General features: G+C 41.1%; 1 protein-coding gene across 1 annotated transcript in view; it reads left to right on the top strand.

Annotated features, from left to right (window-relative positions):
• The window catches only part of TBXAS1 (thromboxane A synthase 1), a 245,680-nt gene extending 236,816 nt beyond the window's left edge, over positions 1 to 8,864 (top strand). The window contains 3 exon segments of the mRNA XM_043966165.1: positions 2,118 to 2,255; positions 6,331 to 6,493; positions 8,534 to 8,864. Coding sequence (XP_043822100.1) covers positions 2,118 to 2,255; positions 6,331 to 6,493; positions 8,534 to 8,608 — 376 coding nt within the window. The 3' untranslated portion in view covers positions 8,609 to 8,864.
• Positions 8,865 to 18,335: the final 9,471 nt, after the last annotated feature.

Here is an 18,335-nt window from a genome sequence, read left to right as displayed (position 1 = left end):
CATTTTTGAGGGGTTGGGAGAGGACTAAGAAAATATGCTTTGTTCTGATGACATAACTCATTACAAGGAAAGATGGAGCCTTTGAAGGTGGGATGTTCCTTTTGGATTTCCCCTGTCAAATGGCCAATTTTTTAAATGGGCTTTTGACAGGTGTTGGATCATATTTTGTTCAGGATCTAAAGAGGGCCAAACAAGGCTCGGCATCTGGCATTTTAAAAAGCTAAAGACCACAGAGGCCCAATATACTGCTGAGATGTTGCAACAACTTATGGAAAGGATCTCAAATTTTCTTAAAGGTTGTAGAGGCAGGCTCTCCCAGATGCTGAAGTTTGATGGAATTCTCAGTCTTATTACTTCTTGGTCTCTGTCTCTGGCTTGTGCTTCCTATGTAAACATTCCTCCCTTTATTCTTGTAGGACAGATCAAGGCCCAAACAATCAGCATGAAACTCTCTTCTTTCCTTGTCATTGTAGTCTGATTTTATCCTTGTAGACTTTTTTCTGCTGGCAGTAACCAACACTAGGTGTTTGTGCTTTAGAACAAAATATGTGTAAACTTAAAATCCTAAAAACATAATGGGATGTTTTTATTAGAACTGATTGGGCCAGGGAATGAATGGTGAATGGGGGTCGGGGTAGAGAGGGCTAACAACACACCCATGTTATATCAATTTTTCACACTAGCATTAGTCATGTTATAGGAAATATGATTTGGCTTTTGATATATTTGTATCTTTTCATTGGCTTGGTGCTAAATTCATTCATTCATTCATTCATTCATTCAAAAATTGTTTGTTAAACTCCTAGAATATGCCAAGAACATAGACAAAGTTTAGTGAAGGCATAGTCTGCTTCAGTCTAGGAGAAAGATAAGATGAAAATATGGATAACTATAGCACACAAGATTGTGTAGGTGCCTTAACAAGGTACAAAACAAAATGTTATGTGAGGTCCATTTAGAAAATATTATTATTACTATTGTTATTATTAATTATTCTTACTACCAATATCAGAGCATGATTCTTGAAGGTGATAGCCTCTTACCTAAGCTTTAAAGAAGAGGTAGAAGTTCATCAGGTGACGACAAGGAGGGAGGACATTTCTGGCACTGGAAACAGCATGAACGATGACAGAGAAGCAAGAAGACACAAGGATTCCAGTTTACCTGGAGCATAGGGTACATGAAGGGCGGTATGACCCTACTTCATGCAGTAGTGCATGAAGGACCTCACATAACATTTTGTTTTGAACCTTGTTAAGGCGCCTATGAAGGGCAGTAAATAATTTAGAATAAGTCAGTCAATAAACATTATTAAGCACCTACCATGGGCCAGGCACTATGCTAAATTCTGGTGATACAAAGAAAGACAAAAGCTAATTCCTGTTCTCAAGGACTTCAAAGTCACAGACAACATGAAAACAACTGTGTACAAACAAACTATATATACAAGCTAAATTGGAGATAATCAACAGAGGAGGATCAGGAAAAGGCTTTCCAGTAGAAAATGGGCTAAAATTAAGGGGGATCAGGAAAAGCTTTCCAGTAGAAAATGGGTTTTTAACTGGTACTTGAAGGAAAACAAACAGGGATGGTGATGGATGGTTAGGAAGTGAGGAGGGGCAGGGAAACATCCAGCAAAAATTCCCAGAATTGGAAATTGGAGTTTTTGATTCCAGAATAGCTGGGTTGCAGGATACATGGAGGAATATAAGGAGTAAGAAGACTGGAAAGGTGGGGGGGAGGACAGGTAAGGGGCTAGGTTATGAAGGATTTTGAATGCTGGGGGCTTTTCTATTTGAAGAAGGAAGGGAAAGTAGGATGGCTTCAGATGCTAAAGGGCCTTGAAAACCAGGAAAAAGCATCTTGATTTGATAGAAAATAATAAGTTGCTAAAGATGTTTGGTCAAGGACGTGATGTAATCTATACATTATCCTGTACCCCAGAGAGAAGGGGGAAAAACACGTTTCTAATTCTTCCGTGGTCCCCTTTACTCTGGCACACATGAGGACGTCATCCTCGCCTCTGATGTGTTTCAGCGGAACCACAGCTATTCATATATGGCTTCTGAAAGTCCAGCGTTAGCATCTGATTCTCTGTGATCGCTTGCTTATGGTAGGTTCACTCGGGAAACAACAAAAGACTGTGAGGTGATGGGCTGCCATATCCCAGCTGGAGCTATTGTGGAAACAGCTGTTGGGTATCTGCATCGCAATCCGGAATATTGGCCAAACCCAGAGATGTTTATCCCAGAGAGGTAGGAAATTTCCTTCTCCCCCTTCTTCCCTTTCAAAAACCTAATCTCTAACTGGAGTTCGATCGTGCACACAGTTAGATGCTCACTCAGTCAGTGGAAGCATCTCCCTTTATGGTCCTCTGACTATGCTCCAGAGGAGACGTGGCCAGAGCCAAAGCTAGCATATTTGGTGACCCAGGCAGGTTGCATAAAATCAGAATAGATGATGAGACACACTTCTCTCGTCAATTAAGAAGTGGGGCATTAGGGGCAGCTAGGTGGCACAGTGGATAGAGTACCGGCCCTAGAGTCAGGAGGACCTGAGTTCAAATCCGGCCTCAGACACTTAACACTTACTAGCTGTGTGACCCTGGGCAAGTCACTTAACCCCAATTGCCTCACTAAAAAAAAAAAAATCATAAATAAATAAATAAATGTTTAAAAAAAAAAAAAGAAGTGGGGCATTAGAAGGGAAATGTACCTACAAAGTTGGGTATGATTGTTTTATTAGTCACTTATTGCAGATGGGGCAGCTGTGTGACCTTGGGCAAGTCATTTAACCCCAATTGCCTTAAACATCCAGAGCCATCTCCAGTCATCCTGAAGTATATCTTGCCACTGGACTCTGATGGCTCTGGAGGACAGTGAGACTGGTGACTTTGCACAGACCTCCCTCATTTAAATCCTATTCAGTGCAAGTCATGGCATCACTCCAATGGCATGGTCCTCTTGGAGAATGAAGGACAAACAACAACACTTATGAGAATATTTCTCCTTTTTTAATGAGAACTGTACAACACAAACATCAGTAACACCTTTTAAAAAGTGTTATTCATGTCTTTTTGTTTTTACATTACACTTACAGATGACTCCTATTTCATGAGAAGTCTCTTGTAACAAAATAAAACAGTGAAGTCAAACTAATAACACAATAACCTTATTTGAAGGTAAAATGCGTGTAAGGAAAGTAGCATTAAGACATGGTCTTAAATCAAATTTTTTTTAATAAATTCAGTTTGAAGGGAGAAACCCAAGGTCACAAGACACAATGGGGGAGGGACCCTGGGACACTGCCCCACTATGAAAGGCACAGTTCCATAACAGTGGGAAACCACTATCAGTGGAAGGAGGAAATGGGGTAGTTGGTTCTACTGAAGAACTGAAAGTACTGTTAGTCCCCTCTAACTAACTTTCAGTATCCTGGGGTGCAGCCCCATTCACCCTGCCCTAGCTATGGATCTAGAGGTGCCTAGAAAGTAATCAGAGAGATCCCACAAGCCATACCTCAAAGTTGGTCTCAATACTTGGTAGGCATCTTGTGAAGCTCTACCTTCCTTGTAGAAATAGAAATGATTGACCCTGGGGACCCTAACTATAATATCTCATTCAGAAATCATAATTCCAATATGGAAAGAAATTTACCTTTTCATAATCTGTGTGTTAAGCCTGTTTCCAAGCAGCATGGTGGAATGGGGGAAGGGGACCCTGGCGGGGTGTGTGTGTGTGTGTGTGTGTGTGTGTGTGTGTGTGTGTGTGTGTGTAATCATTCATTAGGAGGCAGGAAACCCTGAATTCCCTATATCTCCACTTACTAAGTGACCTTAACCATGTGAATTAACCTTTCTGTGCCTCAAAGACATTCCCTAATAGACAAAGGGTCAAAGGATATTGAAAGGCAACTGCCAAAGAAATGTTCTTTTTTAAAAAGCAAATTATCGACAACCATAAGGAAAAATACTCCAAATCACTAAAAACATGATAAATTCCCATTAAAACAATTCTGAAATTCTACTTCACACCCTTGAGGCTGACAAAGATTCTGCCCCCCCCCAAAAAAAAGGAAAATTACAATTACTGGAAGGAATCAAGGAAGACCAGCAATAACTTGTGCATTCCCTTTTATCCAACAATACCAAGATTTGCCATATACCCCAAAGAAACTAAAGAAGAAAAGAATCCAAATGTACAAAAATATTAATAGCAGCACTTTCATTGTAGCAAAGAACCCAAAACAAAGTAGATGCCCATCAACTGGGGAATAGCTAAACAAATGATGTTATATGGATTTAAGGCAATATTATTACATCATAAGAAATTGCAAGAGGGGCAGATTCAGGGAACCTGACAATATCTATCTGAACTGAGGATACAGAGTAAGGTGAGCAGAATCAGGAGAGCAATTGTTACAATGACTACAACATTGTGAAGAAAAAGGAACAGGGATTGGATTTGTGATTTCATTGGTATTCTTTGGAACTCTCAGATGAGGAAATGCCCTCCATTAAGGTAAGTCAACCCCTTTTCTGCAATTTATATTCTTAAGAGAGCTGCTTGGAGAACACACAGCCCCTCTCAGTGCCCCAAACTCTGATTAAAATGTAACTGGGTAGGGGCAGCTAGATGGTGCAGTGAATAGAGCACCGGCCCTGGAGTCAGGAGGACCTGAGTTCAAATCCAGCCTCAGCCACTTAACACTTACTAGCTGTGTGACCCTGGGCAAGTCACTTAACCCCAACTGCCTCACCAAAAAAATGAACAAATTTTAAAATTTTAAAAATTAAAAAATTTTTTAAATTGAAAAATTGTTAAATAAATAAATAGATTAAAATGTAATTGGGTAATATTTAACAAAATAAATAAAAACAAAATAAAACGTAGATAATATTACATTACATTATGAAACTAAGTCAACATGTGGCCCACAGGAACACTAATGTATCGTTGAGTGGCCCCCGTTTATATCTGAGTTTGACACCAGAACCTTGGAGAGTTGAGAGGTTGTAACTTTCCCAGGGTCCTATAGTCCATGCATCAGACCCAAGGTCTTCCCAGTTTTAAAGCCAGCTCTCTGCCTGTGACACCACTGCTGCCTGTCTGTGAAGAGAAACAACTCTGAAAGATTTTAAAACTCTAGTTAATGCAATAATTAAGACCTGGGTTCAAGCCTTAACCTGGATACTACGTGACCCTAAATGAGTCACTTCCCCATCTGTGCTTCATTCTCTACTATTTTGTAGTACCTACCTCACAGTAGGTTTGTCATGCCGGGGTGGGAGTGGGGATAAGCTCCCACTCTCTATAAAAGGCTCCAATAGTGTGAGTCTCAAATAGCCTCTGACAACCGAAGCCCAGCTCCTGGCCTTCTCGTGGCGGAACTGTTTCCACTCACAGGAGAAGGGGCGAAGGCGAGTCACTGGTGCCTTAAAACCAGTCTCTTCGGGCAGGTGGGGCCCTTAGTCTTGGCAGGCAACCAGCCTAGGGGAAGGAAACCCTGACTTTAAGCCTCCGCTGCCTTGCGGCTATACCCATATATGGGAAAGGCTTTGGGAGTTAATCCAGAGGAAAAAGCAGGAGTCAGAGTCCCTTAGGCAGTTGGAATACTGGACATCACATCCCTCTGGCACTGGTACCAAACTGTACTGGCTCTGCCTCTCCTTTGGATCCACCAGTGTCACGGAGAGGGAAAACCTGCTGCATGGGCAACAGCTTGTTTTCCATATTGATCTGCCCAGGCCAGCGCCCTGGAGAGGACACTCCAGCTACTCCTCATGGGGTAGATACAACACGGGATGCAGCAGTTACCAGTTATAAGTCACTCAGGAGCTGCGGCTCCTGTATCGGACTGCACGGCCGCATTGTGGCCTGTGGCTCTTCAGGGTGCTGATCCATAGTCATTGGAGACTGGTGGAGGCCTACTACTACTACTACTACTACTACTACTACTACTACTACTACTACTACTACTACTACTACTACTACCACCACCATTACCTCACAGTACTATTGTGTGAAAAGCCCATTGTAGGGGCAGCTAGGTGGTGCAGTGGATAGAGCACCGGCCCTGGATTCAGAAGGACCTGAGTTAAAATCTGGCCTCAGACACTTGACACTTACTAGCTGTGTGACCCTGGGCAAGTCACTTAACCCTCATTGCCCCACCAAAAAAAAAAAAAAGTCCATTGTAAACCTTAAGGCACAAGGCCAATGAGTTGTCATGTTAAAGGAAGGCACTCAAGAAGGTTAGGAATACTTTTGAGAGATATACAAGTGGCCTTATTTTTCAGAACTGATGTGGTACACATGGTTTACCTTGCAGGTTTAGCCCAGAGGCAAAGCAACAGCATCTGCCCTTCACATACCTCCCATTTGGGGCAGGTCCTCGTAGCTGCATTGGGGCAAAGCTGGCAATCCTGGAAATCAAGCTGACCTTGCTCAGGATTCTTCAGAAGTTCAAGTTTGAAACCTGCCCTGAGACCCAGGTAAGCCCTTCTTTTTGCAGAGGGGTTCTTCCCCCAACCATCCATTTGATCCTCTTTCCCCTCATTCCATCCCTGCTCTTTTCTTTTTTTCCTTTTTTGGGAGGTAATCAGGGTTAAGTGACTTGTCCAGGGTCACACAACTAGTAAATGTGTGAGGCCAGATTTGAAGTCAGGTCCTCCTAACTCCAGTGCTTTATTCACCACACCACCTACCTGTCCCTCATCTCACCTCTTTTCCAACAGCAAAGGTGAAAGAGGAATTCAAGACACACACAATAAGTGAGGGGCAATTGTTCTCATGGCTTTCTCACCTGGGGCACCTAGATATGAGTTGTTGCAACACCAGCGTCACAGGCTTGGAATTCCAAGACTAGCTCTTTGGAGGTCCTGGCTCATAGTGGAAGGGAAGCTGAACTTGGCCTCAGAGGAGCTGGCTCTGAAGCCTGACTCTAAGTGTGTGACCACATGCAAGTCACTTTCCTCTCTGACTCTCACTTTCTCCATCTATGGGACGGAAATAATATTCCACGCATTGCTAAGACCTCATGGGGGTGCTGGAGAGCTATACAAAATGGAGTTTTCACTAGGGGTGATCTGATCTTTACCTGTAATTCAACAAGCTGCTAGCAGATCCAAAAAGACAACAAAAGGGGCAAATAATGAAGAGCCTTGGACTGGGGGACAGGAGACTCTTCCTCCAGTCCTGCTTCTGCCGCTAATCTGCTACGCAAGTTTAGTCTACTTATTTTATTTCTCTGGGCCTCAGTTTGTTGTTGTTGTTGTGTTGATTCCTGCCCGGCTCTTCATAACCCCATAGACCATATCATGCCAGGCCCTTCTATCCTCCACTCTCTCTCAAAGTCTCTCCAAGGTCATGTTCATTCTCTCCATGACACTCTCAATCCATCTCATCCTAGGCCGCCCCCTCTTCCTTTTGCCTTTGATCCTTCACGCATCACGGTCTTTTCCAATGAGTCCTGTCTTCTCATGATGTGGCCAAAGTATTTAAGCTTCAACTTTAGTATTTGACCTTCCAATGAATAGCCTGAATTAATTTCTTAAAGAAATGATTGGTTGATCTGCAGTATTGACTGATCTGACCTCAGTCTACCCATCTATAAAAAGGAAAGTACATTATAGTTTCTCCTCTCTTCAATCCACCCTCCACCAGGTTGACAAGAAGATTTTCATAAAGCAGAGAACTGATCATGTCGTTCCCCTTTTGAAGGGGTGGTTCTAAAGTCAGCACCATCTTAGAAGAAGCTGTGAGGGGGGCGGCTAGGTGGCACAGTGGATAAAGCACCGGCCCTGGATTCAGGAGTTCCTGAGTTCAAATCTGGCCTCAGACACTTGACACTTACTGGCTGTGTGACCTTGGGCAAGTCACTTAACCCCCATTGCCCCGCCAAAAAAAAAAAAAAAAAAGAAGAAGCTGTGAGGGGCAGCTAGGTGGTACAGTGGATAGAGCACCGGCCCTGGAGTCAGGAGGATCTGAGTTCAAATCCAGCCCCAGACACTTAACACTTACTAGCTGTGTGACCCTGGGCAAGTCACTTAACCCCAATTGCCTCACCAAAAAACAAAAAACAAACAAAAAAGAGGGCAGCTAGGTGGCACAGTGGATAAAGCACTGGCTTTGGATTCAGGAGGACCTGAGTTCAAATCCAGCCTCAGACACTTGACACTTACTAGCTGTGTGACCCTGGGCAAGTCACTTAACTCTCATTGCCCCACAAAAAAACAAAACAAACAAAAATATGAACCCCTCTTCTTGGCATTTAGAGTCCTTCACAACCTAACTTCAAGCTGCCTTTCTAGCTTTGTTACACATCCCTCCCCCGCATGAACTCTACAATGAAGCTAAAATAACCTCCTTTTTGTTTCTCACACAGGACACTCCATTCCCCTGTTTCCATGCCTGAGAATGTAGCGCTTCTTCACTTGTGCCTTTTAGACCATGCAGCACGCCCACCCCCATTCTAGATCAGCTCAAGCTTGATTCGTGACTGCATATTCTAATCTACCTGCTCTTTATTTCAGGTACCCCTGCAGCTGAAATCCAGATCTGCCCTGGGACCCCGAAATGGGGTCTACATAAAGCTTGTATCCCGCTAAAACAAAAATGTGCCCCTCTCCATTATCTGTATTTCTGAGGGGGAGCTTTTCTCAGCCGTGGTCAGTCATCTTCATCCTTGGAACTCAAGATTACAGGAACACTGTTCAGTGGAAGAAATCTCCTGTATGGATATTCCAACTTATGAAAAAATGCAGTAGAGAAATCTCTTTTGTGAACACCTAGTATGCCGACATGAGAAATGAAAACTACGGTGCCGTATTGCCGCACATACTGCAGACACTTAATAAATGCTTGTTGTTGCAACCTGCACTTGAATCTGACTTAGTTGATGGCATCTGAGCTGCTGATCTCCTATCCTAAAGCAGGGTTTTTATGTAATTCACACAAAAACCACTCTTGACAAAGTCCTTGGGGATCTGAAAGAGCACATTTACCTTAGGAAAGAAAAGCTACAAATGAAACCAGGTAACAGTCAGGGCACACTGACCTGTTCTAAGACACTAGCCCTAAGAGAACACAGCTTAGAGACCATTTTGGTCCAAATGATAGGGCTTGCTTCCCAGACCTCACCTCCCACTCAAAGCAGGGGGGACCTGAGTGGAGCCTATGGCGGCTTTCTTAGTCCTTCAGAGTCGAAGCCTCATCGCTCTCCCTAGCAGCAGGCCTAAAAGCTGAAGGGCTTACGTTGATACTCCAAATGGGGAGTACCCGCACACCTTCCTCAAAGCACTCAGAGATCGGCCTTTCCCCCAGAAGCCCATCACCCTTCCCTTCTTTTCTTGTATCCCAAACATTCTTTTTCCCCAGAGACTTTGCACTTTACATCCATATCCTGCAGAAGAGGCTCAGTATCCAGGAGTAAAGATTTCCAAACTTCATAGCGGAACAAAGGTCTGACCCAGAAATGGAGTGAGGGAGAAAAAAAAGAAGTGGGGGCAAGGGTGAGGGAAGATTAGAGGAGAGGCAGGAGGGCATAAGGAAAGGTGGCTCTTATATGTTAACCTCTTTCTCAGCTGCAAACAACCAGTCAAAGCTCTAGGATCTAAAAATCATAGCCAACATTTACATGGTCAACTAGGTAGTACAATGGTTAGAGTACCAGCACTGGAATCAGGAAGAGCTGGGTTCAAATCTGACCTCAGACATTTACTAGCTCTGTGACCCTAGGCAGGTCACTTAACCCTGTTTGCCTCAGTTTCCTCATCTGTAAAAAGAGCCAAAGAAGGAAATGGCAAACCACTCCAGTGTCTTTGCCAAGAAAAGCCCAGATGGGATCACATAGTCAGATACAACTAAACAAACATTTATACAACACTTTACTATGTGCTGGGCACTGGGCTAAGCACTTTACAATTATTATCTGATTTGGTTGTCATGACCACCTTGGGAGGTGGGTGCTATTATTATCCCCATTTTACAGATGAGGAAATTGAGGCAAACAGAGGTTAAGTGACTTCCCCAGGATCACACAAGTATTCAGTATCTAAGGTTGGATTTGAACTCAGGTCTTCTTGACTCCAAACCCAGAGCTCTATCCATGTACAGTACAGAGCAGTAGTAGGGAAGTGGTATTTTTCAACATAAATCAATGTTTTTCCATCCAAAGATAATTCGTTTAAAGAGCATGACCTATATTCAGAATAATACAATTTTTTCAAGTATAGGGTTCTTATTTTGAAATTGACATCGAGAATTATTTTAATCAGAAAATTATTTTTCACTTCACGTGATTTTTAAGTTTGCTGCATTAAAAAAAAAAAACACAACATTCTAGGGTCATTTTTTCCTCTAAGGTAGCTTGGTACAGTGAAGAAAGTCCCAAATTTGGAATCAGAGTACCTGGATTCATAGCCCAGATCTGACATACAACCCATATTTTGCATATCTTTTATTAACCAACCTGAGCCCATGTTTTCCCATCAGGGGTTTTGTTTTTTAAAAATTATTTATTTAGCATTTCCCTCTAGTTACATGTAAAAAACCCAAATTTTTTTTACATTGATTTTTTTTTTTTTTTTAGTGAGGCAGTTGGGGTTAAGTGACTTGCCCAGGGTCACACAGCTAGTAAGTGTTAAGTGTCTGAGGCCGGATTTGAACTCAAGTACTCCTGACTCCAGGGCTGGTGCTCTATCCACTGCGCCACCTAGCTGCCCCCACATTGATTTTTTAAAACTTTGTGTCCCAAATTTTCTTCCTTTGGCCCTCCCTGCCCCTCCCTAAGAAATAAAGCAATTCAATATAAGTTATACATGTGCAGTCATGCAAAACATCTCCACCTTAGTCAGGTTGTGAAAGAAAACAGACAAAATAACTTTAGAAAGAAGAACCTACAACAAAAAATATACTTCCATCAGTATTCAGATACCATCAGTTTTCTCTGTAGATGAATTGCATTTTCATAAGTTCTTCTGATAGCATCCTGCTTATCATTTCTTTCGCAGTTACTATTGCTAACTGTATTACCCTCCATCCTACTCCCTCCCCTCAATATTTACTCTATTTTCTATCTTCTTTCACCCTATCCCTCCTCAAGGGTTTTGCTTTTTACTGCCCCCTCCCCCAATCTGCCCTCCCTTCCTTCACCTCTCCCCCCTTATCCCCTTCCCTTCCCATTTTCCCACAGGGCAACATATATAACTATACCCTCTTGAGTGTGTATGTTATTCCCTCTTTGAGCCAATTCTGATGAGCGTAAGGCTTACTCACTCCCTACTCCTTTCCCATCTTCCCCTCCACTCCATAAGGTTTTTCTTGTTTCTTTTATGTGAGCTACTTCACCCCATTCTACCTCTCAGGAAAGGGTTGGTTTAGAAGATCTCTCAGGTACCTTCCAGGCAGAAACCTCTGATACTATGATCTCCAGATTTACAATGAAAGCAAAAGTAAAACAGAACCCGATACATAGACATTTGTTTCATGCAGAACCTTTTCAAACTGTTTTCTATGTAAAATATCCCAATATTTTGAATAAAAAGCTAATTATATTACTGGAAGACCTAAAAAGTAAGACAGTAATTGTTGGGAGACTTCAAAGCATATCTTTCAGGAGCCAAGATGGCGGAGGAAAGGCAGTGAGCTCCCAAACTCATGACACAATCGCTCCAAAAAACATCCAAATAAGGTCATAGGAAAATGCCTGGAGCAGCAAAACTCACAGAAGAATGTGCTGAAATCATCTTCTAACCAAGAACAGCTTGGAAGGTCAGAAGGAGGGAGCTGCTGTGCTGATACAGGAGTCGGGCCCAACCCCACAGTCACCCTGACACAGATCCAGTCTCAGGAAGTCCTCACCAGAGAAGGAGACCCCCAGAGCCTCTGAATCAGCTGAAGCACCAGTGTCGTTTGGAACTAAGCTCAAAGTCTGGTGAGTGGGCTGAGCCCTGGGCAGGGGAGAGACTACAGGGGTCTATGCTGGTGCTAAGACAGAACTTGGATTTTACACCCCTACTGAGAACCAGGTGGTAGGCTCGAGTAGAAGTGGCCCAGGTGGGGGAGGGGCAAGGCTTGTTGGAGCTAACAACCACAACACACAAAGCTGGTTGATTGGCAAGTTGGTCTGGGGTCATCTAGGACCAGGAAACAGGCTGGGCGAGGGAAGAACCTGATTCTTCTTAAATCATACCACCTGGGATTTCTTAAGCTTGGGATACTGCAGCCTGGAAACAGTGTCCCACTTTAAGGAGCTAAAAGTCTAGTAAAAGAAAGGCAAGATGATGCAACAGAGAAAGGTGAGGACCATAGAAAGTTTCAGTAACAAGGAAGACCAAGGGACACCCTCAGAGAAAGATGTCAACATCAGGGCCTCTATATCTAAAGCTTCCAAGAAAAATACGAATTGGTCTCAGGCCATAGAGGTGCTCAAAAAGGACTTTGAAGATAAAATTAGAGAGGTAGAGATGAAAATGGAAAGAGAAATGAGGGTGATGCAGGAAAGACATGAGAAAAAAGTCAACAGCTTGAAAAGTCAAATGGAAAAGGAGGTACAAAAGCTCTCTGATGAAAATAATTGCCTAAGAATTAGGATTGAACAAATGGAAGCCAGTGACTTTATGAGAAACCAAGACACAATAAAGCAAATCCAAATGAATAAAAAAATAGAGGACAATGTGAAATATCTTCTGGGAAAAACTGTCAATCTGGAAAATAGATCCAGGAGAGATAATTTGAAAATTATTGGTCTACCTGAAAACCATGATCAAGGAAAGAGCTTAGACACCATCTTCCAAGATATTCTCAGTTGAAAAAAAAAGTGTATCTTTAAGATTTAGATAATTGTAATGGAAAGGTAAGAAATTAAAGACATGAACAGAAAATTACAGGATTACCTGTCTTACCTATCAAGCTGAAAGAGTGGTTTTCTAGTCTAATCACTTCATTCTTCAGGTGAAGAAACTGGAACAGAGAGACACTGACTTGCCAAAGGTTACAAAGGTGGTAAATAGCCAAACTGGGACTTGAACCCAGTCCCCTGACTCCAAATACAACTCTTTGCCACTGTGTCATATTGCCTCTAGATAGGCTCAGCCTTGGTGTGAAATTCATTGTCCCTCCATGTCTCTGTAGATGATTTCATGAATTCCTAGGGCAGGAAAAATTAATCGCAGATTCCTTCTTTCTATTGCCACTTCCAGACCATTTCCCCATCGTCATCATTCAACTTATTTGACATCTATACCATCCACTTAGGCTTCCCTATCCCTATTTCCTTTGCAATCATCTACCAGACTCCATGGCATATCTCCACCTCCCTCATAGCACCTGATTCTATGTTCCTCTATAGCAGGTCTCCTGTCACCAACCTCGGTGGTTTCAACATCTAAGCTGATGCCCAATATGACACCCTGGCTACATAATTATTTGACCTCTAACTTCAATTACCTTTATCTCCATTTTATTCAACCTATCCACCAGAGTGACAATATCTGGACCTTCGTGATCACTTGGGACTACTTCCTCTCTCAAGCTCTCAATTTCCCATCTCTAATCATGATTGCATTATATTTCAGCTCTCCTATGTCCCTACATCTTTGAGCCTACCTTTGTCATGGCCTCTGGAACTTTGACTCCTTATTCCCCTCAGACCACCAGGCTTCATGGGCTTCCCTATCCATTTGGTACACATTATGGTTAGCCATTGCAACAATATTTTTTGCTAACATCCTTCAATTTCTCATTCCTTATAATCCTGTTACATCTGCCATAACAATGTCCAACCCCCCCCACCCCTTGTCCCTTGTGTTAACAGCCTTTCTAAGTGCTGCATACTTGCCCCAAGGTACTCAATGACAGTGTTGTCCTCATTCATTCACTTGCTTTCAATACACTAAAACATACTATAATTTATATGTACCTGGTTAAGTGAGTTTACAGATATTATCTAATGTGAAGTAATTGTTGTTGTTGTTGAGTCATTCCAGTTGTGTCTGATTCTTCATAACCCCATTTTGGGGTTTTCTTGGCAAAGATATTGGAGTGGTTTGCCATTTCCTCCTCTGGTTCCTTTTACAGATGAGAAAACTGAGGCACACAAGGTTAAGTGATTTGCTACAAGTAAGTGTCTGAGGACAGATTTGAACTCACAGAGATAAATCTTCCTGATTCCAAACCCAGTCAGTACACTTTCCACTGAGCCACCTACTTACGCTTTAAAGTAAACCAGCCCCCCCAAAATGACCAAGTAGCTTAAAATAATTCTAGCAAAGAAACCAGATTGAAGATAATACTAATAATGTGAACAATAAAATAATAAAAATTAAATAGTACAAAATTATATTGACAGAGTTTATTTCTACAAAGACATTTGAGAAGGCATCTCTACTCCTTCTTTGCAGAGGTAGGGGACAATGGATATAGAATACTGCATATGTCAGATACCTTGATCAGGTGCTTTTTTTTCTTTTTTAATATTTATTCTAAGGGATGGCTCACTAGAAGGAGGGTTACAGTGAGAAAGGTAGGTGATAAAATATTTCCATAAATTGATTTTAATGAATATTTAATAAGTAAATCTAACATTAACAATGTATAATAATTAATACTATAATATATAATCTAAATGTAATAAGCAAAAAAAGAAAATTGCAGAGTTGACACTTCTACTTGTTACATCCTTTCTTTATCTGCCATATTACAAAAGTAAAATGAAGACAATTTAATCAGATCTAACATGAAGCTAGCCAAAAAATCCAAAACTATCAAGATCATAACAATAAACCTCATCCTATCTATATACTGTCTTGAGATAGTGACTGAATAGTATGAAGATCACAATGAGAAAGACATTTAAAAACTGTTTTTGTTGCTAAAAATGATTCACAGCTCATCCATACAAACACTTATATCAGCATACTTCAAAAACTCAGAAATAGAATTTTTTAATGTTTGAGAATCTTCCAAATAAAGGGCTTCAGTGGGACCCATTTTAATTCTTTTGTTAAAAATATTCAAGTATAGCACCTTATGATGAGCAATTTGCTATACATATAAAACCTATTTCCATATGTGTTGTGAAAGAAGAAACACAAACCAAAAGGGAAAAAAAAACATGAAAAAAAAAAGGTGAAAATAGTATTCTTTGATCTGCCTTCAGAATCTATTCTCTGGATGTGGAGAGCATTTTCCATTATGAATCTTTTGGAATTGTCTTGGATCACTGTATTGCTGAGAAGAGCTAAGTTATTCATACTTGATCATCATGCAATGTTGCAGTTACTGTGTACAATATTCTCCTGGTTCTGCTCGTTTCACTTTGCATTAGTTCATATAAATCTTTCTAAGTTTTTCTGAAATCTGCCTGCTCATCATTCTGCACAATAGTATTCTATTACATTCATACAGCACAGTTTGTTCAGCCATTCCCCAATTGATAGGCATCCCCTTGATTTCTTTTTTGCCACTACAAAAAGAGCTGCTATACTTTTCTGCATGTAGGTCCTTTTTCCTTTTTTAATAATCTCTTTGGGATATAGACCTAGTATCGATATTGCTGGATGAAAGCTTATGCATAGTTTGGTTGCCCTCTGGGTATAGCTCCAAATTGCCCTCCAGAATGGCTGGATCGATTTCCAGCTCCACCAACACTGCATTAGTGTCCCAATTTTCCCAAATCCTCTCCAACATTTAATTTTCCTTTTCTGTCACATTAGTCAATCTGATAGGTGTAAGGTGGCAACTCGGCATTGTTTTAATTTGCATTTCTCCAATCAAAAGTGATTTAGAGCATTTTTTCATATGACTATAGATAGTTTTGATTTCTTTTTTTTTTTTTTCAGGGCAATGAAGGTTAAGTGACTTGCCCAGGGTCACACAGCTAGTGTCAAGTGTCTGAGGCTGGATTTGAACCCAGGTACTCCTGAATCCAGGGCCGGTGCCTTATCCACTGTACCACCTAGCTGACCCAAGCCCATTTTTTGGTTACATGATTGATTTTTTGATTTTTTTTTTTTTGCAGGGCAATGGGGGTTAAGTGACTTGTCCAGGGTCACACAGCTAGTAAGTGTCAAGTGCCTGAGGCCGGATTTGAACTCAGGTACTCCTGAATCCAGGGCCAGTGCTCTATCCACTGCGCCACCTAGCTGCCCCCACAAAACCCTTTTAATATAATCAAAATGATCTATTTCATATATCATAATTCTATCTCTTGTTTGGCCATAAATTCTTCCATTCTCCATAGATCTGACAAGTAAACTATTCCTTGCTTCCCTAATTTGCTTATGGTATCACCCTTTATGTCTAAATTACATATCCATTTTTACCTTATCTTGGTATATGGTATGAGATGTTGGTCTTTGCCTAGTTTCTGCCATATTGTTTTCCAATGTTTCCAGCAGTTTTTATTGAATAATGAGTTCTCATCCCAGAGACTGAGGTCTTTGGGTTTTAACGTACAGTGAATTACTGTGGTCATTTACTACTTTGTCTTGTGTACCTAATCTATTCCAGGCATCTACCACTTTATTTCTTGGCCAATACCAGATGGTTTTGATGATTGCTGCTTTACAATAGTTTTAGATCTAATATGGCTAGGGCACCTTCCTTTGTAGAAAATGGAAATTTATTAGCTAAATTTCAGCAAAAACCTTTGCATAATTAGTAGACTGGATTGAAAAAATAAGGATCCTGATTTAATCTGTGCAGTTACTTCTGTTTGGACTTATGAATTTTCATAGATAGAGCTATTAAGCCACCTATTAAAATAAAATGAACTTAGAACCAGACCTTTGAATTGTTGTTATCATAGCAATTGGCATGGTGTCTAGTGTAGGGTAAACACTTAATGCTTGCTTGTGAACTGATTGCATCACAAAGTATTAAATAAGATTTTTATCCAAATACACTGCATATTCAACCACAATGCTTCCATCTAAAAACACTAATATTTTCAGTGAGAGCAAAAATATATTTTTACTGTTAACAAATAAAATACTTTATTTTAAAGATATTTAATCTTTATCTCATCTTTTTTATTTCTATTTTCATGTTTTCTAAATGTGTGAAAATACTAGTACATGTATATAGCTTATAAATTAACACATTTGGTAGTGAATGCTTAATTTTTTTTTACTGGTTTGTTACTGTTGTTGTTGTTATTCAGTCATGTCTGACTCTTCATAACCCCATATGCAGTTTTCTTGGCAAAGATACTAGAGTGGTTTGCCATTTTCTTCTGCAGCTCATTTTACAGATGAGGAAACAAGTAAACCAGATTAAGTGACTTGCCCAGGGTCACACAGCTAGTAAATACCTGAGGTAAGATTTGAACTCAGGTCCTTCTGACTTCAGGCCTGGCACTCTATCCACTGCGCCACCTAGCTGCCCTCTTCATTACCTACCAAAAAATAATCAAAACTCAAGACTTTAAAGTCCTCCACTCTCTGGTACCAACCTAATCTTTTTAGGCTTGCGTCTCACCATTCCCCTAATTAAACATGAAATTCTAGTCCACTTGGACCATTCATGCTTACCAAACATATCCTGCACTTTTCTTGACTGAATTTCTATGGGATTTTCGAAAAAGCAAGAGTCTGAAATTTACTTGGCAGGTGATTCGAAATAGTCGATTTCAGCTAACTATCTGCTGCCCACACCCCAGCATAAATGTAACGATTTCCTGCTTTCCAGCTCATAGGAGCTGAGAGGGTGGGGATGGGATTCTCACTCCTCAATCATAATAACCAAGCAGGTGCAAAACGTGCTCCAGACCCCACTCTATCTGGAATGTCAGAGAGGGCCCCTGCTGTCAGGGGAACAAAGAAGCCCACAGTCTCTGCCACTTTGAACCACACAAGCCTTCTACAGCAACCAAGTCTTCTTTCTTTAATGTATAACTGTGCCTGGCTAACATGGAAATGACTTCATGTGTATAATGGGATTGCATTTCTTGCCTTCTCAACATGTGGGGGAGGGGTCCATGAAGGAAAGGAATTTGGAACTGGATAGAAATTGTTTTGAATATATAAATGTGATAACATCATGCTTCAGCTCAAAAATTTTCAAGCAAAATTCAATATCCCTTGCCTAGCTACAGTACCAATTACACCAGGTGTCAACCACTGTGGCCCACACTACTCCCCAGTGCAGCAAGAACCAGATTAAAATATAATTGGGAATACAATAAAACACTACATTTAAATAGATAACATTAGGGGCAGCTAGGTGGTGCAGTGGATAAAGCACTGGCCCTGGATTCAGGAGGACCTGAGTTCAAATTTGACCTCAGACCCTTGATACTTACTAGCTGTGTGACCCTGGGCAAGTCACTTAACC

This window comes from Dromiciops gliroides, chromosome 5 (assembly GCF_019393635.1).
Source record: "Dromiciops gliroides isolate mDroGli1 chromosome 5, mDroGli1.pri, whole genome shotgun sequence".
NCBI classification, from domain to species: domain Eukaryota; kingdom Metazoa; phylum Chordata; class Mammalia; order Microbiotheria; family Microbiotheriidae; genus Dromiciops; species Dromiciops gliroides.
The sequence above is the reverse complement of the archived record's forward strand: the minus strand, read 5'-3'. Positions and strand labels throughout refer to the sequence as shown.